The 24096-nt window shown below is 39.5% G+C and overlaps 1 protein-coding gene across 1 annotated transcript in view; it reads left to right on the forward strand.

The window, feature by feature from the left end:
• The window catches only part of CRB1 (crumbs cell polarity complex component 1), a gene marked incomplete at its 3' end in the record, with an annotated part of 110729 nt that overhangs the window by 61277 nt on the left and 25356 nt on the right, over nt 1–24096 (forward strand). Inside the window, exons 6-11 of the mRNA XM_082483578.1 lie at nt 9638–10591; nt 14153–14703; nt 15115–15280; nt 18038–18944; nt 20404–20532; nt 23503–23629. Of these exons, the coding sequence (XP_082339704.1) occupies nt 9638–10591; nt 14153–14703; nt 15115–15280; nt 18038–18944; nt 20404–20532; nt 23503–23629 (2834 nt within the window). The remainder of the gene's footprint in view (nt 1–9637; nt 10592–14152; nt 14704–15114; nt 15281–18037; nt 18945–20403; nt 20533–23502; nt 23630–24096) is intronic.

The following is a 24096-nucleotide window of genomic DNA, read 5'->3' on the forward strand; positions in this document are numbered from 1 at the left end:
TGATCTAATTAAACAACTCAAAGGTATTGGTTGTTTTAAGATCCCTCTGGATACACTTCCGTTCAAATGCACACACATCATCTGTATGTACAAGCTCATAAATCTACAAAAAATGCAAATCAGATCATTAATGCTTCGAATTTGACAGTCTTACCACAGTTTTCTAAAAGGTAAAACATGAAAAATTCCTGAATTATATATACTCTTTTTGCAACTTAAAGAACACATGAAATATATACTGGAAGCAGAACATCAAATATCTTTCTTTGGCTTCCAAATATCTGGTCCATAATCAGGTATAAACTAACCAAATTCTCTGAAACCCACTATTGCATTTTCTTCTCTGCATGATGTCCTGACCCTTTGAGTGGAGCATTGGACCAGATGATAACCTTTGAAGGTCCCTTTCAATCTAAATTTTTCTATGATTCTATCTTAATTCTCTGTTTTGTGAATTGACTTCTCTGCTCCAGTGCACAATTCTCTTTATTAAATTACAAAATATCTATGACTTTTTTTTTTCTTTTTTTTTCAGTCTTTTGTCTTTGGCATTTCTCCCGTGATCTCCTTTCTCCGCTCTCAATTTTAGCTCAGATCTCTGAGTACACCTTATCTCTCACCTGCAGTCTTTCCAAGAATCCCTCACATTTCCTGTAGAGATTCGTTGTCATACACATACACACTTGCTCCTCTTACTTCCCGTAAATGCCTGCGTGCCTAACACGAATGCCGCCTCAGATGCCAACACGAATATCTTTGGGGGTACCATTGATTCCTGTATTTCCATTTCCTTTTTCCCGTTCATATTTTTCTCTACTTTTTCATCTGTTTAATCTTCAGAATCTTACCTGCTGTTTTCTCTTCTTTCTTAATGGTGTCCTTCATAGATCACCTTTCTCCACTTTAACTTGTCACACCCTGTAATTGTGCTCTCCCTCCTCTCATTGACCCTTCCTAGCTCATATCAACAATGTGGCCGTAGCTACGGACACGTTCGTGCAGCCAGAAAACCCGCTCAAGAAGGATGCTGCCAGGGAAAACCGGGCTGCTACCGTTTGGTTTTTCTTTCTTCCCACCATCAGTCAAATGCAACAACAGCTGCCTCTTTTACCTATACATAAAGCTGACTCTAGAACTAGGGAAATGAAAGGAAAATGAGTGCCGTGCAGGGACATATTTCTTCACCGAGTTTTTCTTTACTCCAGATTCGGACCCTAATCCTACAATTGGATCCACATGGCTGGCTGTGTTAATCGAAATATGGGATGAAGGTGTAGGCTACAAGCAACAGTTTTGCCGTGCTGCCCTTCTAGGACGTGGCCCCTTGCCACTCACAGGCTATATGTGTCTGACCTCTGGCTGTGCCGCTCGCACAACCTTGCCTAAGGAGCGCTCCTGGGCTGCGGAGCAGGCTCATGAAAAAGGTTGGCTCATCTACCCGGAAGCTGAAGCCAATGCTTAACTCACTCGGCTGTTTCCAATATTTATAAAATAAAATAAACACACCAGATCTCACTAAACATCTAATCACCTACAGCGTGTACATGATTTTCTTTTTTTTTTTACTTTTTTTTTTTTTTCAAATGAAAACCATTTTAGGTGTGACAAAACGTGTGAAACAAGTGGAAAAACATTTCCAAGTACTTTTGCTCTCAGAAAATGTTTAATGATTGAAGAGATTAAGGGATTGGGGTTTTTTACTACTTTAAAAAAATCCATTTTTCCTGAAAATTCAAACTAGTCTATGAAGCTTCAGGCCAGCAACATTTAAAAAGATTGAGTTACAGCATGCCATTCTGAATGTAGCACGTTATGAATTCCACATCCCTCAGCAAGAGTGACATATTTAATGATTAAGCCAAGTCACTCAACTCTATTTCTATTTTAATTTTTTTTCCTAGCCGGTATTAACTTTATAAGTACATTTCAAATGGCAAGAGGAAAAATAGCAGAATAGTGAATTTGTCTGCAATAAAGGAATAACCAGCAAGGTCTTATGACTTTACAAAATTGGAGTTCTGTGTGAATGGTATCATGTGCAAATTAGCCCAATGTTAGCAAATGCTTATTATCCTGCTATTTTAAAGTACCCAATTTTCCGTGTGCTCCAGCTCTTCCCTGCATTCTGTCCTTCATTTTACATGAGCTTTTCCTGCAAAGACAGCAGCAAAAATTGCCATACTAGATCAGATCACTGGTCACATGAAGTTCAATATCCCATAAAAGCCAGTTCTTTACTGAAGAAAAATAGGAGGAAAAAAGTCCCCTCGCTTGCTCTACGCTGATGTAGATAAGAGTAAAACCTCCTTCCTGACCTCCGTGACAACTGATTTATGCCCAGAAGCATGAGTTTTAATTACGATGACATAAAGATGGTCGATTTATTTCCTTGCGCTTACTCACTCATGAACACGCATTTCCTCCTTCCAGCAAAGAGTAATTATCTCTTTGCAATTATCAGCGCAGATGTGGCAAAGTTAGGATTTTCATGATTGTCCGCTAAGACCTGGAGCCCTGAAGAATATATACTCTGCCAGATCTTTCCGCTGGCCTCAGTATTAATGAGTCCCTTGAAAAAAGTGCTTTCTGCCTGAGGTAGGATTTTGCAACAGACATTTCCAAAACTGTGAAATATAGGTAGAGGAAGCGGTATTGCAAACTCTTTGTCTCTGTCTTCCGTAAAGTGTATTCTAAAGGTATGATACAATTTGAGTTTCTCCAAGGTTTATTCCTACTTGCATTTTATACCTATATGTGCGTAGATACATGTATGTGTCTGTATAGTTTGACACCTCTACAGCTCAGTTGCTGGGAATTATTTTATTCAAGGAAGTCATAGACACATGGAAAATGAGAGAATTGAAAGGGACAGGCATGCAGGTATCATTTGAGCTATCTATGTTTCTAAGGTAGGATCAGCTGACTTGTGTCACACTGCACTTTTGTCTCTAACCTATTTTTAAGGATCCAAAATAGACCTTATGGCTCCCAGTGGATATCTTATGCCAAAGTTTTGTTGCCTTATTATCATTAGAAATATTTTCCCGAAGTGTGACTTGGTTCATCCTTGGTGCAGGTCAAACCCATGAATTCTTTACTTGTTTCCTATGGTTTCAGGGAACAGTGTGTTCTCTTTTTTGTACTGAAAGACTGTTACTGTGTCCCATTTCCTCTGCTTGTCTTTTGACTGCACAGCCCTACTTTCTTAGTCTCTCCTCACAAGCCATATTTTCTAGACCTGTGATTATTCTCATTGCTCTCCTCTGAATTCTTCCCAATTGATCCAAATCTTCCTTGCAGTGCAGAACTCAAAGTGGACTCAGTATTCCCACTACGGCGTGCACTTTGTAAACTGGAACCATTGTTCCACCTGATCTCTGGTTATTCTGGCCTGAGACTATGGAAACAGTGAGTCCTTCCATAATTGAATCCAATATTTTTTAGACCATTTCTCCAATTTCTTATGTTCACCTATAAAGGTAATTTTGTCTTTAACGCACTCAAAAGTTTCATTTGACTCTGCTTTACCAGATAACTTAATAAGCAAACTTTCTATACCATCATCCACATCTTTTATGAAAACACCGACCAGAGCAAACCCAGGATAATCCCGAACCGTACTCAATAGACCCTCCCAGTTTGACAGGGAACCTTTGACAATTACTTTCTGGGCAGGATTACACACGTTTTATGCCCACTTTATGGTGGTTTCACATAGATTTTTCTCCTTGGTTTGTATATGAAAATTTTAGTAAAGACAATATCAAACCCTTATGGTAATTAGAGTAACTACCACCTTCTGTAACCTACTTGTTCTTGATAGGTTTGTTCAAAACACACACTAGAGGTTCTGACATGGCTTCAGGAAGTTTGGTAAATATCCTGGTATGAAGTTCCTCTGTCTTGGGGTGTCATCAACTCCATGTTTTCGCTGAGCTGTAACAGTGTATGCCTATCACAACTTGTTGACAGTGTGTATGTTCATAATCTTACCTCAGAACATTTGTCAGTCATATTGCAAAAGGACTGACCATTACTAAGGACCTCCAACTTTTTCTTGTTATTTTCAAAATAAAAATGTGTTTTAAACTTCAAGCTGTAGCACGAGACATCTGATAAGCATTACTAATCAAGTACATGCATACTAACTTATCAACATGAACTTTGTTTTGTTTAAAGCTTCCTTACTTACCTTTCAAAAAGTCTGGATGACGTTCTTACCACATGGTATTTGAATTTATTATAGGAAAAATGACTCAATGCCCGTATCAGAGGCTGGAAGGAGAAGCGGTTTTCTGACCATTACCATGAAAGCAATTGTGAACTGTAGATTAAATGAATTCAAAATTATATCATCTGGAGTACGAGTATTTTGGGTAACCTAGAAACAAATTTCACACAAGGTCAGGAATTTCCTAATTAAAGAATAAATGAGTTGAGGGAGGAGAAGGAATTGAAAAAAAAAAACATGTTTACCAAAACTCAACGTTTTCTTGGGGATGTGCCGAGAGAGATTTCGGGATCCATTGTTGAAGTTTTAGAATGGAAAACTGCCAAAATAAAGATCTGAATCCACAGTTTTCCATGTGCCGGTCGGATGGCATAAGTACCAGCCCAGGGAAAGACTCTTGCTTGATAATTATTTCACTAATTCCAAAAAGAGATACTGCTCTAGCAATATTTTAAGCAATTCATCATGTAAATAAAGTATAATGAAAAGCAAAAAAAAAAGTCTGCTGCTTAATTTAGAACAGAAATAAGTAGTTCAATCTCCTGAACTCTATTTTCCTCTCATTGAATTAGGTCCAAATCAAAATGTCTTGTTCAAGAGCTGAAGAAAGAAAATGTTTCAGTAAATTATTTTTTTCCTGTCTTTAGCACACTCAGAAATCTACAGACATAAATATCCAGTAAGTAGTACAATGAGAGCCAATGGAACAAAAATACCTTATAAAATAAAGAAATGAGATACAATTTTAGGTCTTTTCTAGCTGATTACTGAGATGTACAGTTTCTCTGAATGATAGTGACCACGAAAGAGTTGATCTGGGTTAACAAACCTCTTGAAAATGATAGAAAATACAGCCTTAAAAAACAACACCTTGTAAACCAACAAAAAGCGACAAATCAATTTTGAACAGATCCTAAAAATATGCCTTTCTGTGAAACATAATCGAAGTTTAGCGTGAGCACACTCGGGCAGAACGTGCTGAAAAAGAATTTATGTAGAATACATATCTATTGCGTAAGCAGTTTAATGAGTCTTACTTTAAGCCTTGTTGATCTGGCTTGGGCAAAATACACCATCAGACTACATCAGCAGGTACAGAAGTGGAGCAAGCTAATCCTGGAAAGGAAGCCTTTATACTAAGAACTGTCTTGAATTGTACAGAAATTTACTTTGTGGACTGCTTAAGTGCTAAACGATCTTTTTCCTTCAGAAAAAAGATGGTTGCGACTAGGATACAGGTTTACATCATTTTAATGACCATGTTTACAGGTAAATGTTTTCTTTCTGTGAATTTATATGTGCGCTTAGACTGTATTGAACGTGTAGTATCTATCCAGACTGCTTGCTTGTACTTGCTTGAGAGTTATGTAGTGTCAAGGGACTGTAAAGGCGGGAGGCTGTAAATGGATTTCTAAGCAAAGGTGCGTATCAAACGTGTGACTTGGATAATACTTTTGTGGTTGTTTAATCAAAAGGAAAATTAGTGGTGTTCAGCAGAATTATGCTTGAATAACTCCTTTTGTCACCCTGCTTCTGCAGGAAACCTTCCCCGCTAAATTTGAAACAGATAGTTTAATTAAGAGGTTAACAGAAAATTGCTACCCAACAGTAATAATGTGTAAGTGAAAAAAGGAGACACATACGAGTGGTGTTATCAAACTGAGTCAAAGGAGCTGTTTCATCTCTGTTTTGAATAAAACTTCACAGGAGGAAAAAGTAATAATTAGCTATAAAAATACGATTAAAATATACACATTATCTGAAATTTTAGGTAGGTGTGTAACACATTGAGAAGAGAAAATGCTGACTGGTTTTACTTTACTTTTTACTTGAAAACACAAATATGTTTAGCTGAGCTAATGCATGTAACCACTGAAAAGAAAATAATAGTTCTCCTTGCAATTGCCTTTGGTACGTCTTACATCTTTTGAGAATACTTTTTTTACATGCTAAACTTCTCCTCCAACCTGAGATATTTGAACTGCTTATACAGTTCTATAAATATTGACTAATCCTTTTATCTAGAGTGCTTTTATCTTGAGTGACAGTGGTCTTTGCTTGTATAGCAATTGGCAGATAACAAGCAATATCAACGCTGCTTGTAAGAACAGCTGATTTATTTATTCTTGATATGAAAAAATGGCTTATTATTTATCTTGTGGTGTGACCTATATTTATTTTTGTGCTAATCTTATTACGAAACAGTAGTCATATAGATGTGTGTATACATATGTATATCTGTACATACAACCCTGCAAAATAATTAATTTGCAACATATTATTAACATCATTACTTAAAAATAAGCATTGTATTCAGACACTGAAATGCTTATGAAATTAAACGTTTAAGTGGCTCTATGATAGTTACTTTGCATTTAGTAACTGATGTTATTCATTTTCTATAGGCAAAGAATACACTAACGTGTACCTCCTCATAAAACTAATTTTATTTCTTTGTTAGATATTGATGTTTTTATTATCAAATGTGCTATCTAAATTTAAAGGTAGAAACATATATGATTTCCAAAGAAATTTAGCGTTCTCACTACATCATTTCATTAATCTTTCCTATTTGATGAAGTAGAGAACAACACAGACGCTGAACATTATTGTAAAGTCGGGTTCAGTTTATGCATCAGTTTCATCCTTCCCAGAGACAAGTCAGTGTTGCAAGGTGTGACTCAGACCACAAGTTACCAGTCAAAGGTGGTGCCTCACAGGTGCTGTGGAATAATAAATATACACAGAGTCATCATTGGTGAAAACGCAGCGGCCGAGTATCTAGCCATTCACTAGGCTGATTTTTTCTATGAAAGGTTTTATAGGGCCTCCTAATTTACAAATCCTTAAGCACGCCCTGACCACTGTGAAGCCCTATGAGAAGGCTAAGTACATCCCCGAACCTACTGCTTTGAGGCTGCCCCGATTTTTCTCTCTGACACAAAAATCCAGTGAGACCTGCATTTCTACAGCCGTCACATTAAGACTGAGTTGTATACAAGACCTGTGGACACACTGTTCTCGATGTCAAAGCAGGGAAGGGAGCAATACCAGGCAGGAGATGTACTAAAACATTGACCAAAACAGCAAACAGCTCACAGTAACTTCACTTTTCATATACTGGAATAGCAAAAGCAGGATACGTCGCTAACACAGAAATTGCCACAAACTGGGCAAAGCAGACATCATTCTGGCCCCCCGTCAGGAACGGTTTGGGAAGTGCTCTTCACTTTGAGAAAGTCAGTCCCGATGATTCATATTTCTGCCAGATGCCACTATACATTAAGGTATACATAGACATCTCACGTTGGACTAAATATGAGCCCGGCTGGAAAACAGAGAGAGACTGCTGCTGTAAAACCCCACTGCCAGACCAGGGAGATGGCACTAGCTTTGTCTGATAACCTTAAGCTTCAAGTGGAAACTACATGCTAAAATTGAAGACTCACGAGTGAGGAAGATCACTGCAGAGCGAGCCTTTTATATACGTGCTATGACCACTTCACTCTGGCTAATCTTTCAAACAAATCTCAACCAATTCTCAGTTCCCTTCTGGCTCTCCTCTAACTTACCGCTCTCTGAGATGGGTCTAGTTACAACTGTGATTGAATAAAGTGGACAGGCAAGGAATTAGCCCGAGTAACTACATTTATCTACTGTTATTTGAAGCAATTGATTGTGGCTGAATGCTGCTCTGTAATTTTCCATGAAAAATGGCTGCGTTTTGCTTTAAAAATAAAGACCGATGTGAATTTTTATGTAAAAATAGGTGTGGTGCCTGGTACCTAGCTGCAACTCTGTGAGTCTCAGCGTACTTCATTATCTAATTTACAGGCACCAGTTTTGCTGTGGGGACAGGTGTAATTATGTCTATTAACTGCTTTGTGCTGATGATACTAGTTTGAAAACTAACTGCAAAGTATTATTCTTATTTCTCTCTAGAATAACTATGAAGGGCAGTGGAAGTATTAGGAGTTGCACTTAGCATGAGTTTTCAAAAAGGTATTTGGATTTTTGACTGCTTCCAGGGGAGATGATAAACAGATTTTCCCTGATCCATTGCATGCATATCGGTCACTTGATTGCTCAAGGGAGAAGTTACTATAATTACCACTTTATAGATGAACAACAGCACAGAGGGATAACAGATTAGTTTTACAAAAGGAACAGACTTGGTTTTCTTTGTGAACTCTGATCCAGTAGACATACTTAGGTCACATCTATCAAATTACAATGAAGTCGAGATGAGGAGCTCTCCTTTTACCCAATATACCAGAAGCCAAGGATTATCTGGAGGAAGAGGAAATACTTCTACAGAAGTGCTCTCATCACCAAGCTCTCAGACGTTTGAGAAAATATTCCTTTCATCTTTTGTTGCTTTATATTTTGTATATAGAAGAGGTAAAGAAAATTCCACTGTAGATACACAGTATCAGGAATATTCTGCTGGGACATACAGGTTCAAACCCCTCCAACAGCTTCTCTCAGACCCTCACATCCCAAGTGAGCTCTCCTCACAGTGTGACACTGTGGTTAATGGACCAGAACTCACTACCGCTGCCTTGGTTTTGGAAGACCGTTGTTCAGTACACACCTAACCCTGAAATGTGGCAGCTGCTCACTCATGGTGGGCGGGGAGCATCTCACTGCATCTTGCCCAGACCACTGATAGGATGTCGTTGAAGCTCTTTGGATTTCTTATGGTCCCACTGTGTGGCTCCCTCCTCACTCTGTGAATTTCCTTCTTCAGATAGCCAGCTCGCTGTACCTACATTTTGCGGAGATGTTCACCTACTTGTCAGTTTGTCCCACTGTATCACATAATACTTAAAAGTGCTGTGGCTCTCTCCTGAAGATTGTTGCTCCCTGATGTTTTGTATGGGACCAGGAATACTAGTCTGTAATTCTTCTACTGTTTGAATTAATGTGAAAGAGAAGGAAAGACCAGCAGACTATACTCCAGCTCATTAACACACTGTATTATAAATATGAATTAAGTGACAATTCTTGTGTTTTTATATGTGATAAATAATTCAATTCCTCTCAAAATATTCTAGATTTCCACCACAGAATAGGTGGGAAGTAATTACTTCATTGCATCTTTTGGAGGTGATGTTTATCTCAATCTCATCACATTATCCATATCAAAACTGTCAATTTGTTTGCTTTGTTGCTCCAAAATGTGATTATTGCCAAGGTATTTATATAATACTTTGCACAAGAAAACCATGGCATGTGAATGGTATTTTTATATATAACATGTTTTAGACTTGTGAGTCAATCATCTATTTACGAAGACATTCCCCTCTAATTAAAGATAATTTAATACAACACATGTTATTAAAAATGTCATTTTAGGCTCCAGTTATCCAATCCAGAATGTCTAATTCCTTGTTTATTCTTCAGGTACTCACTGTGATGAAGACATCAACGAATGTTACACAAATCCTTGCCAAAATGGTGGAATCTGTGAGAATTTTCCTGGGAATTACACTTGTCATTGCCCACCTGCAGACAAAGAAGGGATTTATTATGGCGGCTGGAACTGTACAGAAGTCCTCCGTGGCTGCACTGATCAGCAATGCCAAAACAACGGAATATGTATCCCACATTTAAAAAATGGCCAACACGGATTCAGCTGCGTATGTTCACCTGGGTATACTGGAATATACTGTGAAACCATAACCACATTTTCTTTTCAAGGAAACAGTTTCCTTTTGTTGAAGAATCCTGTGACTCCTAAAAAGGAATTTTTCTATACTATAAACCTGAGGTTTCAGACTGTGCAACCTACAGCTTTTTTGTTTTACCGAGGGGAGAAAAACACCTTTGCGAAGCTGGAGTTACTGAATGGCTACTTACACTTATCTGTGCAAGTCAATAACCGGCCACAGGCTCTTTTGCATATTTCACATAATGTCAGTGATGGAGAATGGCATTCAGTGGAGGTAACCTTGGCAAGAGCTGTTACTCTTAATTTGCTTGACAGCTCTTGTGTAGAATCATGTCTCAATAAAACATCTGCTATGATAGATAACGATCACGTGATGCTTGCATTTCAGAGCACGTTTTTGGGCGGCTTACCAGTGGGGAATATTAGCGGCAACTCTCTACTTAACACCTATAATATACGTTCTGCACCTTCATTTGTAGGCTGTCTTCAGGACATTGAAATAGACTTGACTGTTATTACTCCAGAGAATGTGTCGCCTGAATCATCTTTAAATGTCAGGACAGGATGTACTAAAAAGGACTGGTGTGAAACCCACCCTTGTCAGAACAGGGGACGCTGTACCAACCTGTGGCTGAGCTACCACTGCAATTGCTACCGGCCCTACACAGGGCCAAGCTGCGCGACAGGTAAGACAATATTACTGGCATTCCTGTTCTAAGTGGTTGCTCAAAACATGATCATAAACCATCTTGTTTACCTGGTGATGAAACGGCGTGACCCTTGGGATCTCTGCGGCTTATTTTCAACTGGTGAGGAAGTGCAAGAGGTTAGTAGTGGCACGCCTTCGTTATTGTCTAGGTACCTTCCCAGGAAGGCTGCTTTTCAGCCTGACAAAAAAAAAGTCAGGCTAGACTGGTGGATTCCACTCATCCAGTTTTAAAATCCTCTTAGTGCTCCTAGCGCCCCATAAACTCTGGAAAACTGTAGTTCGCTGGAGGTTATGCGCCCCGAGTAAAATTTAGAAAGCAACCGAGTCACTTGGAGTTTAAAGTCTTACTTTCAAAGCATTCTTTGAAAAATTTATCCTCAAGCTCTCTAGGCTTTTATAAAGAAACTCATTTAAGGCAATGAAAGGCAAGCAAAAGTACTGCAAGTTAAAAAAAGACATTCCAATTTTAAAAAATGAACGAGATTATACTATTAAGTTAATCTGATTAGCCCAAGGAGAAGGCAGGGCTTCAGAGGCTGGAAACAGGGCCCATTCATCTCTCAGCTGCTCCCAAGGCAGCTCCGGACAATGGCTAACGAGAGCTGCTTGTTGACCAGAGGGAAACGTGTTCGTGTCTCAGCCAACAAAAGAGCACATCTCAGCAAACAGCCTCTTTGGCAGTGACGAGCAGGAATACAAAAGCTGCAGATGCCCGTAGCGCTTTCCCTGCTCCAAATGATCTTTCCAAGCGCAGGCTGAGGCAAAGTGGAAGGACAGCAGGAGGTCCCTGCCCAGCTCCCTGCGATACTGCCTCTGCTGTGTGAAACCCTCCGGACCCTTAGATACAGCACCCCTCAGGAACATTTTGGGGTGGACTCTGCAATCCTTCCTCAGCAAAAGTTTTAGGGAATTCAAACAGTTTAATTTAAGAAAGTTGTACAGGACTGAGTCTTCCACATGGTGCCCTTGCCCCTGCGTCCCTCTCTGCCCCCTTACCAACCACGCGCACGTCGTCAATCATAGCAATGTTTAGGGAGGAAGAAATACATGCATACATACACATATACATACATACATATGTTTATATATATATATTTGCCAAGTGGACTGGAAAAAATGAAGTGCAACAGCAGAGCCATGGTCAGATTGGAATGGACAGATCCTAAACTGGTGTAAACTGGTGTGGCTGCACTGCCGCCAGTGAAGCTACATTGATTTACATCAGCTGAAAAACTGGCCCCAGGGGTTTATTGAATGCATTGCTGCAGAAAGCTGCAGCTTGAAATACATTTCAAAATGTTTAAATAAAATTTCATTTTGTATGCTATACTTAATAGTTATCAATACTTTTCAATAGTTTTTCTTTTTGGTTTTATTGCAAAATGACAAAGTCTAAGAGGTAATTGCAACAGACTTCTTTGAAGTCTAGCTGTAATTTATCCAAAGATTTGGAAAGCAACTTTAGAGTATAGGACAACATCTGGTAAATATGTTTGCCTCCTTATATGAAGCAAAATTAAAACCAGTCAGGGCCAGGAGAGGCTTATACTGGCATTAGAACTGTTAAGAATGATTAGAAAGCATGCATTATTTATTTTTTTTTTCCTGCTGACCACAATATTACTTACAAATCATGGCACCATGCCATTTTCATACATAGGTTCTAGACGTATGCCATATTTAAAAGACTGTGGCAGGTTTCTTAAAAGGCAGAGTGGGGGAGACCTGTGGTAAAGGATAACATAAGAAATGCTAGTGTCTTTTTGAAGAAAAGTTGCTGCCAAGTATTTAATTGACAAGAGGCAATATTTTCTCTACATATACAAAATAACAAACAGATGTTGACTCATTTTGATCAACATCCAGATGTTGTGACCCAAGAGGTTAATATTGACCAAGGTGATGCTAGCCGTCTCATCAAACAGAAGATCAGATTGATGAGATAGATATATATGTATATTTATGAATAGAGAGAAATGCAACAAAGTAATTGTAAACATGAAATACCTCTTTGAAGATTAACGCTTCCCTCTAAAACTGCAAATGCGTAATCCTCAGTTTAGCAGAAATTTTCTTTTTGCCCTCATGAAAAAATGTCTCAGTCTCTAGTACCACTTTACGGAGAAGATATAACTTAGAGAGATTTAATGCCTCAAAACACCCATTTCAACAAATATTTATTTCTACAGATCAGAGTTTTAACAAGGAGATGTAGGTATATAGGTAATCTGATTCACAGAATGAAAATACTTCAAATTTAACTTGTTGTCTGTTTAGGAACAAGTAAGGGATTTATTCCTGTTGCTAAATAATATTACCATGCCACATAGTAGTGCGGTGTGGTTATTAAGGGTTTGTTGGGGCTTCACAGTCAGTCCCCTTTTTTCATTGGGTTTTTTAATGTAGTCATAAAAAAGAATAGTGCTGCAGGCGGAAACTTGGCCTATGAGGTCTCGCTCCAGGAGTTTTACTGCACAAAAGAGGACTGACTCTTTAGCTATGTGAGCATTTTAAAAAAGCTTGGTTTATTCTTTCTATGAATTTGATATATTAAAAATAGCTCTTGAAAGTGCTTAGGCAGGAAGTCTATAATATTGAGGACAAGATCACGAAACCTAAAGTGCAAAAATAGAAACACTTTGTTGTGCTTTAACGAGATGATTCATCAGAATAAAATACGGTTTGGGCTACATATTTTGTATCCTTACAAGTCTGAAAATCATTACTGAAAATAAAGAGTAGGGGAGAGAGACAGATGGTTTTGGTTTAATCGTTTTAATTGATAAGCACCAAAAAAAAAAAAAAAATAGAAAAAAGACTGAAAAAGACTTACTCAATCCTGCATCATTTTTCCCCTACGACACCGTAGCATTATGGGCACTCACAGGACTGAGCAGGACTCATAACTGGATGCAAGCTGATGTAACGGGATACAAGCTGATGTGTATGAGCACGTGTTGAGCCCCAGCAACAGAAAGTCTGTCAGAGAACTGGGGAGCCCATGCAGCACCAAAGACATGCCCGATTTGGAGATTTTACACATGAGGGGTTTGCTAAGCAGCTTTCGGCAATTTCTACAATTGGAATCAGTGCAAAAAACATCACAAAGTTCCAGAATTACATTAATTTCCATGGTCATCAGAGGATCAAAGCAGTTAGGTTCTTTTCAAAATGATCTTTCTGAGGACCAATCCAGGAAACTATAGAAATCTGTCCTTGTTTAACCATTTGAAAACACAGCATTACACAGAGCATGATAAAGGGGAAAAATATGCCCAATAATATAACATCTGGTCCTGTACTGGGGCTTAATGCTGGAGCCGTGGAAGCCAACAGGAATTTTGAAATAGAAGCTATTTACAGCTGGATCAAGTCTTTATTCATCCATAATACCAGCACATCTTACTACCATACGTAAATATTACTAGAAGTAGCTATTTGATCATTGCATTGGCTCCCTTGTCATTTAGCCCTAACTATTTTATTTTTCTCCCTTCTTCTCTTTCTTTTTATCTTTTCCTATATCTCTAACCTCAAGAGTACATTCCGGGCCGGTTTGGATCTGAGGACTCCTCAGGCTATGCTGCTTTTTCTTTTGATGCCACTCAGAATGAAAATTTGAACATATCAATGTTTGTCCGAACACGCAAATCTTCTGGCTTGTTACTGGCTCTGAGAAACAGTACTTACCTCTACGTGAGAGTCTACTTGGAAGGTGGGAAACTCACAATGCTAGCTCTAAATTCCATGAAGTTATTAGGGAAACACTCCATGAATGATGGAAACTTTTACTTAATAACATTAAAAATAGAACCAAATAAGGTGGAATTGTTCCAGTCCTCTCAGTACCTAGGCTTTGTTTCTACTCCGGTACTAACCATCCAAAGTAAGGATATTCTTTACATTGGAGGCCTACCAGATGAGAAAGAGACTCATAGAAATGGCAGGTATTTCAAAGGCTGCATCCAAGATGTACGAGTGAATAACCAGCTGCTGGAGTTCTTCCCCATCACCAATCCACTGAATTCTCCTATCACCCGAACTCTCATCAATGTCACCCAAGGCTGCACTGGTGACAACCTCTGCAAGGTAAGAATAACATTTTTTAGAGTATTTCCATGTGTTTCTAATGAGGAATTTCTTTTAATTTTTTGTACATATTCATCCATTATTTGATGACGATGAGATCTTAGGAAAATATGTAAAAATGCTAGAAAGAGCAGATTTTGTTAAGTTTGCTACGTATGATGAATATTAGCAGCAAAATGTATTTGCATAGGGAGAATTAAAATGTTTTAAGGTTGTTTCTTAATATACTGTTTCTTAATAACTGTTTTTCACCAATTATTTTACGTGCTGTGCTGTCATAGTACTGGTCTTTATCACTTTCCATCTGAAATAAAGAGAGTCCTCCTTTTTGACAAACAGTCCCCCATCCCAAGAGCTGGGAGTCCACCGGCTTTTATTCATGCCTATGTTGTCTTTTGTCTTTCCCCATAGTCCAACCCTTGCCACAATGGTGGTGTGTGCTATTCAATCTGGGATGACTTCACTTGCACGTGCCCCCCTAACACAGCAGGGAAGGCGTGCGAGGAAGTTAAGTGGTGTGAGCTTGGGCTCTGTCCTCATGAAGCACAATGCCAGCTGGTTCACCAAGGATTTGAATGTAGGTACATTTCAGTTTTTCTTATCATCTCTGGAGTCTAGAAACAACAGAAAGTTTCATCAGCGTTTCCTTAAAACCCAATATTCACTGCTTTTAAATTCCATTCAAATGTTATTTCTATACTAGAATAATAATTGTGTCAATTGTAAGCAACGTTAACAGGAAGACTTGGCCCTACCAAAGCCAGAAATTTTCAACCAGACCCCCTGACACAGACACCATTGTTTAGAGGACCTCTGCTTTTGACTTACTCAGCGCAAGTTGTCGAGGTCGTGCAATGGATCAGTACACTGCCAGAGTGTCAGTGTACCCCTCATACTTTCACTGCAAAGAGAAAAGAGGATATCCAGTGTTGGATTAACATTGGGATGTTCTGCATCCTCCCGAACAGGCAAGCTACATGACGTACATTGCATCATTTGATTTTCTTAAATGTTAAATAACTTTGAAGAAAGTCACGTTAATACCAGCAGTACAGTTACTCAACTAGTATCTTCATAGGAAGCACTTGCATGCCAAGCAGTCTATTTGAAAATTGATGACCATTAGCTGTCTTAAGAACATTAGCCACCCTGTGTATCTCTTTCCTTCTCCACTTCCCTTCTCCTTCCCACCCTGGAGTGGAATTTAGAAAGCAAGTAAGGATTTTGAAGCAATATTTTTTTCTTTTTTCTATCAAAGAAAGCCCTAACAATGCTCTGAAGGAAGATAAATACACACACAGTCTGATGGAAGCTGTTAGAATGACTGACTCTCAAGAATGGGAAAGTTGGTCAACAAAAGATCTCTGTCACAGATAATTTGCCAACAGACTGGTATGCTGCTATCTTTGTTGAGATTGTTAGAATCAGCATTGCAGCACTTATTAAAATTTATAACTGAAATGAAAATAATTGTACCTTCTATAATAGACGTCTTTAATTATAACATCAAAATACGTTCTCTCATAAACTTTACTATTGCATATTACAGTAGAATATAAACACACAGAGAAGTGAAAAAGTGAAAAGCATCTGAACTGTTTCCATTTGTTGAGCTCAAGGTCATTTACACTGTTAGGTCACCTTTAGATTTCTGTACGGGTTTATGTGGCAATAATAGGGAGATTCCCTAATAGATATTCAAAAATTCCTGCACTACAGAGCTGTATTTTTAACTAGTTGTTTTCTTAACTGCAACGTAGACTTGTTGTTCAGCACAGGGTAATGAAAAAAAGGAGTTTTACTGGCCAGTGAGTTCTCTGCCAGCCCGGTGTCTTATGCTCCGGATACCATTTTAAGCTAAGGCAGAAAAAGAGTTGTTTTCTGGGGGCTGTGGCTATAGTTCCACTTAGGTGGCTACAATTAGCAAGCCTTTTAGGAAAAAGTGCACTCCAAAAAAAAAAAAAAAAAAAAGAGAAAAATTCAGCACAGGAAGCTGATGTGGGGAACATCAAGTAACAGCAAAGCTGTGTGCACAGTGTCACAACCAAGAGTAAAAGCACATCCAGATGGCTTGCTCTGCTCAGGACTTAATAACACTTCTATAGGCATATTTTAGCTTTATGAACTCAAAAAACTCAGCTTTGTGAGATATGTAAAAAATCAGAAATAGTTTTGAAAAGCTCTGACTTTCATTTTCAATATGGTTTCCTCTGAGGAAACATTTCCTATGAGAAAGACACCACATTTGATGTGCCAGGCAACATGGTTACACCTCTGCTACCTCAGTATCAGGAAATACAGTCAATAATTTCATACTGGGACTCCCAGGGGTTCTTTTCACCAAGATTTACTGAGCCTAGAGATAGTTCAGCAACCCCCCCTTACCTTAGCGCTAGGATCTTGCAAAGCTAAATTTGTCTGACGTACAAACAGGAGACATTCCTTCCTGTCTCTCCTCCCTGTCTATAATCCCCATAAATCTCAGAACATGCAAATTTACAGCCCAGCGAGTTAGTGCGTTTTAGTAGAAACCGTGCTAATGAGTGATGTCAAATACCTTCGTGAAGATGTCCGTACAACTGCCATAATGTTGCCCATCAATTTTCACTCACCGCAGTTCAAACCGAGTACTCCGCTGCCCTCCCAGTCCTGCCAGTACAGGCTCGGTGCCGCCAGCAGGGCTGTGGCAGTGCACACGCAGCAGGAGAAGCTGGCTTTAACGCGACATGCACGACTATTCCTACACCGATTTTGAAGGGGCTTTTTGCCAACTGACTTCAATTAAATTAATCCTGTTTGCTTCAGGGAGAGCAAATTGGGATCCAATCAAATACTTTCTAAACTCGCTTTAGTGGTTTTTCTAAGAAAAGAGGAATTGAGAACAAAGGTTCACCCTGTGCAGATCTGTCATGGGGAATAACTAGCTGCCGATACTTAGAGAACAAATGTAAAATGACAAATATGTATCTTCTTTTGAAACACCCTCTCAGCCTCAGGTTTAAGTTGTATACAATCGTAATCACGTCCTCTTTGCCTAAAGAGGAAAAAGAGAGATAACACCAATTTGGAATTATATCTTCAGAATTATAACTTGAGACGATGCAAAGCAACACACTTTTGATGTCAATATAGCCGGTGCTGGCACTGCCCTGTAATTTCTATAGCCATAAGGGGCAGGCAAGGATAACTGAAACACTGGTGGAATTTGATCCTTTTTTCAGAAAACTCAGAAGGAAGGACTTATGTGATGGGGAGCACGGGGCACTGAAGAGAGATTGTTCCACATGTACTAGTTTAAAGTTGGCCTGGTTTCTCAATTATTATCTTTGCACAGGTCTTGCTAACGCAGTGTTTAGTGGCCGAAGCAGTGCGATATTTTACAGAAGCAACGGGAAAATCAGCAGGGACCTCACCAATATCGTATTTGGCTTTCGAACTAGGGACACTGACGTGATACTGCTGTATGCGGAGAAGGAGCCAGAGTTTGTTACCATCAGTATTCACAACTCCAAATTACTCTTTCAATTGCAAAGCGGCAACAGCTTTTATAAGCTGACCCTTGCTAGTTCCCTGCCTGTGAGTGATGGGAAATGGCATCAAGTGACAGTCTCTATGGTAGAGCCTCTGTCCCAGTTCTCTAGATGGCACATTGATATAGATAACAAGAAGGATACCGCAACGAGCACAACTGCTGCAGGAAACCTCAACTTTTTAAGAGAAGAGACAGACATCTATGTGGCTGACAAGGCTTTTGACAGTCTGGATGGCCTGCGAGGATGTATGAGCACCATAGAAATCAGTGGTATTTATCTCTCATACTTTGAAAATGCTGACATCCCGACTAAAAAACCTCAAGAGGAGCAATTTCTCAAAATATCCGCAAACCCTGCTCTTACTGGCTGTTTGCAGGTAGATGTCTGCAGCTCAGATCCCTGTATGCATGAGGGGATATGCGAAGACTTCTATACTTCCTACCGTTGCATATGTCCCAAAGGATGGACTGGCACCCACTGCGAAGTCAACATCGATGAATGCTTTTCAAACCCCTGCATTCATGGAAACTGCACTGACGGGATCACCTCTTACGAGTGCAGTTGTGAACCTGGTTACAGAGGGGTAAATTGTGAAGAGGACATAGACAACTGCCGGGGCCACCAGTGTGCAAATGGAGCCACTTGCGTAGATGGGATTAACGGATATTCTTGCCTGTGTGCTGGTAACTTCACCGGAAAATTTTGCAGGTACTACAAACAGGGCAGATCCGTATGATTTTGTCAGGTCTCTTCTGAAGGATTATTACACCATTGGTGTCTCCGTTCTACATGTGCATTTAATAAACCGCACATCGCAGATCTATATGTTGTCTGTTATGCATCTATTGGTATATTAATGATGGCTGCAGAATTAACGTATAAACAGTCTGCAGTACAGGTCAATTAGATGTGGATTGAGGCAGTGGAGAGATGGCAGCTGAGGCAGAGGCTGATGAGGCAGAGCAAGGAGAGAGGGAACGAGGTGCAGCTTTGCTGCCAGCCTGGGTCACGCAAGCTCTCTGATGACAGGATTACAAGTCCAAAACTTTTCTGCCCACCCACAGAATCTTTGCTTTGTGGGTATTTTGCTCCAAGCTTGCTCTCTCAGCCCAGCAATCCTGGTGGCTGCAGGCACCACACGGCCCACTCTTTTCAGCACTTCTGAGGCCTCCTCACATGCCTGTTTCTTATTCTTCTCAGACACTCCCCTGTAAAGGCTGCAGGCTCTTCCCTGGCCTCTCTCTCCTTTACTCGCCCTTCTCTGCACACCATAAACTTCTCCCTTCTGAGCACGTCCCATGCTGTCAGAGAGGGCAAAATCCTTCTCCTTCCTCCAGAGGACTGCAACAAACCCAGTCTGCTGTAGCCTGAAGGATGCAAACAGACAATTGTCTTCATGCTGCCCAGCCTCAATCTTTTAGGAGATAATTATAATTATAGTTGGCTTTTTTTGAGCAGTGAGGACATCCTGAAATTTGCAGATGCCTTATATTGGACAGTGTGGCCAATCTTATGTGTTAATTCTCTCTTTTGAACTCTTCTACTGAGCTATCCAGGTATCACGTAGATCCACATCATGTAGGTAGAGTGTTGCCCTTTTTTTTTTCTTGCTAAGAAATGAAACATTAACTTGCCAGTAAATACTTGGAAAAGGAAAACCATATTCAGCAAATTAAGAAAAAGTTAATCAAAACACGTTTTGTGAGTCTTAAACCTCAGTTTCTGACCTCTTTCCTTTGGCCGATACCCCAGCCAGTAACAGCATCACTCCCCCAGTCCAGTTGCTGCCTGCCACTGACCGTGAGCATCCCGAGTTCCCCAGGCACCATCTATGTCAACGCACACAGATGTGGGGTTTCCTTTCCAAAAAGGAAACCAAGGAGGCACTAAGTATGTGCAGCCCCTGAAACCGTGTGCTCATTTACAAGTAAAATGTAATGTCTTTTCCATTGATATTGAATAATATTTGCCAGCAGGAGCACTGCTCCCTCTATTTGGAGACTAACAGCACTGGATTCTGCATTCAAATAACAAATTTTCAAGGTAGAGCTAATTATTTTCCATTAAAGCAGTGGGCTAGAGTGGAATGAAAAGCTGAGAGAGAACGAGACATCCAGAAACAAGGAGAGTGCAAATAACAACTGCCATTCCCTTCTTATTTACCTAGATACAGAAGATTACCGTATACAGTTTGTGGGAACGAAGAGAGAAACCTCACATGTTTCAACTATGGCAACTGCACCGATCTCAGCGGCGAGTTGACGTGTGTGTGCCTGCCTGGATTTGCTGGAGAACGGTGAGACGCTTTGCCCACCAGATCTTCTTGGAGCGATTCTTCCAAAAGCTGTTCCAGAAGGGCTGAGAGGGTAACGGCCACAGGGGTTTTGCCCTTCTGCAGAAACACAGACAAAGCAGTTGTTTTGTTCTGCAGTTCCTTGCTTCAGTGACTCTGAGGGCCAAAAAGTATAGCACTTTTACTTAGACAATGATCACAAATTAATGCAGCAAGATTCAGTCCAACATAGCATCATTAACGCAGGTGCAAGATATTATTTCTTAGACAGCGCTTGCTTCTACATGCCTGGTTTTTAGTTTCCGTGCCCATTTTGTATACGACAAGCTATAATGTTATCTTTTTATAGGTGGGGACACATAAACACATATATCCTGTTCATATATTAAGATCAGCTGCAACACACTGACACACGAATATGCAAAGCTGTTTCATTTTCACACATACACATTGTGAATATACAATCTATTCTCCCACAGGGATGGTATAAGATGACATACCTGGTGGTACTGCAGCTTGTGACTTTCTTACTGAATGCTGAAGTATGAAAACAGAATAATTATTTTAAAAAGAAGTTGAGAAATACTTTTTACATGTTATAGTTTAGTCTGAAACAGAAGGGGCCTTCCTCTCAGTTAAATTTTTATCTTGTAGCATATTGTCACAATTCACACTTACCATTTGGTAATGTTCTGCAAACAGCCCTGGAGCAGGGACTCCTGACAGCCTCAGGGCATCAGGTGCTGTGGAAATGTAGGAAGACATTGTCCCCGTCATAATATAGTCTGAATAGGTAAGGGCACCCTTTTGGGTAGCCAGAAAGGAAATACCGTATGTGCTCTTAGTGAAATTAGCATTACTTCAGAGTACAATATCCAAAAAAAGTTCAACAGGACCAAGCTATGCCTGCTTTGCAAACACAGAGGAGTTTTCAACAAAAGATTTTTATTCTCTCAAAAACTTATTAACCCACTGATTTTGTGAAAACAGAACAATAAGCTATAAAAGATAGACAAAACAAAAATTTCCACTCACCCAGTACACAGTGTAGTTGGCAAACACATCTGCATTGTATTGTTTATCTGGGCCAGAAGGTGTATGAGCGACCTCAAAATATCCAAGAAAAGGGGAAAAGATCAAATCAAATAAAATATAAAAAAGTAAAAGCGTATCCTCAGACACTTCTTCGGTGTGTCTCTTTCTTGGTCCTCCAAGACAGAAGGAAAGTACTTTTTCCTTCTTCCTTCCCCCTGCCAGGCAACTTGCTAACTACAGCTTTGGGAATGAGCCTTCCTTACATCTATCCCACTGGCTGGCAATAACCCCTATTTTATGGTTCCCGTGATTCTCATATTGAGCAGCAGCCTTGTACCAAGCGTACTGAGCTTTAACAGGCTATCACAGCAAGGCATTCTTCTCCAATGTCTAAAACTGACTGTTTGTCCTCTTTTTCTCCAGACTGCCAAACCATAAACCAGTACTACCTCCATGCTTGCAGATCTTAGTATACCAAATGAGATATTTTCACCCCTTCTTTTTTTCAGAAGAAATACAAGTATATCAGTTAATAAAAAAAATTAAAACCCAAGCCCTTTGTATATTTATCTATTAGACTGATAAAACAGGCATTTTCCTTTAAGACAATATTTCATCCCTCAGAAAGCCATTGATGTACAGTATAGAGAAAACAGTATCTTTCTATGCCAATCAATTGACTTGGGATCACAAAAAAAAAAAAAAACAAAAAACCCACCCCAAACTTAATAATAGGTGGAAAGGAAAATGTGAAAATACTACTCTTCATAAAAGGAGACATAGCTGTCTCTTGAAAACAAATTTTTCATTGAATTCAAGCTGAGATTTTCAAAATTACCTAAGGGAGTTAGGTTTTCAAGTGTTCCTGCAATTCGGTTGGATTCGGGTACCTAATTACCTGCAAGATTTTGGGGCTTTTTTTATTTTTTGCTTTTGCATAGGTAAATTCATAGCTATACAATTTATATATTGGATTAATACTTTAATTTAGCTTTTTGAAGTAAATGAATATAATGTACAATTGAAGGAAACTTGAAACTTTTGTAGATCAGTAAAGAAAATCAGCTAAAAGCATTTAATTTAAAGAACAGCTCTTCTTTAATGTAACACTAAAACTTATTGTGTAGTTATGAATATGATTGAACAAAGCAATTCCATGTAATTCTCACATTCTTCTTTAAGAATAAATCTGGGTTTTATCTCAAAAAATAGGATTAACTGTTAGCGCGATCTGAAAAAAAAAGTGCAGGGAATTCATGGAGAACTTTGTCAGAGCAGCAAATCACCGAATCATTCCTGGTTTTCAGACAATCTCACATGTTCCTCATTAATTTCCTTTATCATCTGAATTAGCTCAAAAACGTTTAATGGTACATGTTTAAGCTTGTAAAACCCTTTTCTAAACCATTCTTACCATTCTTGGGGCCCATGGCCTCACCAGATAGGAGATTCTGCTAGGTGTCCATCGGCATTTCAAACCAAGAAAAAATACGGCAGGTGATCATTCCCAGGAGCTGGGAAAAACACGCATTTGTTTGACTTATATCCAGACTACTGAGAAGGAAAATGTGCCCTCAGCTCCCAGGAACAATGAAAACGTAGAAGCAAGCTGTCGGCAGGACACATGCTGGATCTAGCTCTAAAATCACACACAAACTTTCAATTTACGTTGCTAAGCACCATTAACCATGAAATACTTTACAGAGATGAAATTTCCGGCTTAACTATCTGTGTTTGAAAATAATACAGGAAGTTCAGGATTTGATGTGGCTAATCAGGTAGTTAATAAAATCATAAACACATGTGGAATTAGACTGCAGATTTCAAATAGAGCATCCTCCTCTCCCTTCCCCCCAAAGCTTCCGAGTTAAAAATGTGCCCGTTCGGTGTGTTTTATTTGTGATTTCAGATGCTCACTATTTGCAGTCTTTCCTCCAGGTGTGAAAAGGACATCGATGAGTGCAGCTCCGACCCGTGTCTGAATGGGGGCCTCTGTCAGAACCTGCTCAACAAGTTCCACTGCCTCTGCGATGTGAACTATGCCGGAGACCGCTGTGAGATAGATGTAAGCGACCTATCCTTTTTTGTCTCATTACTCTTGTGGCAGAACCTCTTTCAGCTTCTCTCCTACCTTATTCTGCGAATGGATGATGATCCAGCAGTTGAGTGGGGTGAATAGGAAGACTATTAGCAGTCTTTAAACTTTTGCATTTTGATACAGCAGAAGATGCCTTGACCAAGTAGCTTAGCAGAGCAATGCGAACATCAGAGTTTTAAAAATTGTTTTATATGACCTTGAACAATTTTCTTTTAATCACTTTGAATCTGGTTTAGTTCTTTCTCTTGGTTTTAGAACAAGTGCTAGCAGATCTTATAAAAGTGTTTCATCCCACCTCCACCAGAGCATTTCACCACATACACACAGCCAGTGGGCACCAGTGGGACACACCAACAAGGAATACGTATTAACAAGAACTACAAGATAAGCTGATGGTGGCGTTCAAACCCTACTGCAATGAGTGGCAAAGACCC

The sequence above is a fragment of the Vanellus vanellus genome (assembly GCF_965231255.1).
Source record: "Vanellus vanellus genome assembly, chromosome: 5".
NCBI lineage: Eukaryota > Metazoa > Chordata > Aves > Charadriiformes > Charadriidae > Vanellus > Vanellus vanellus.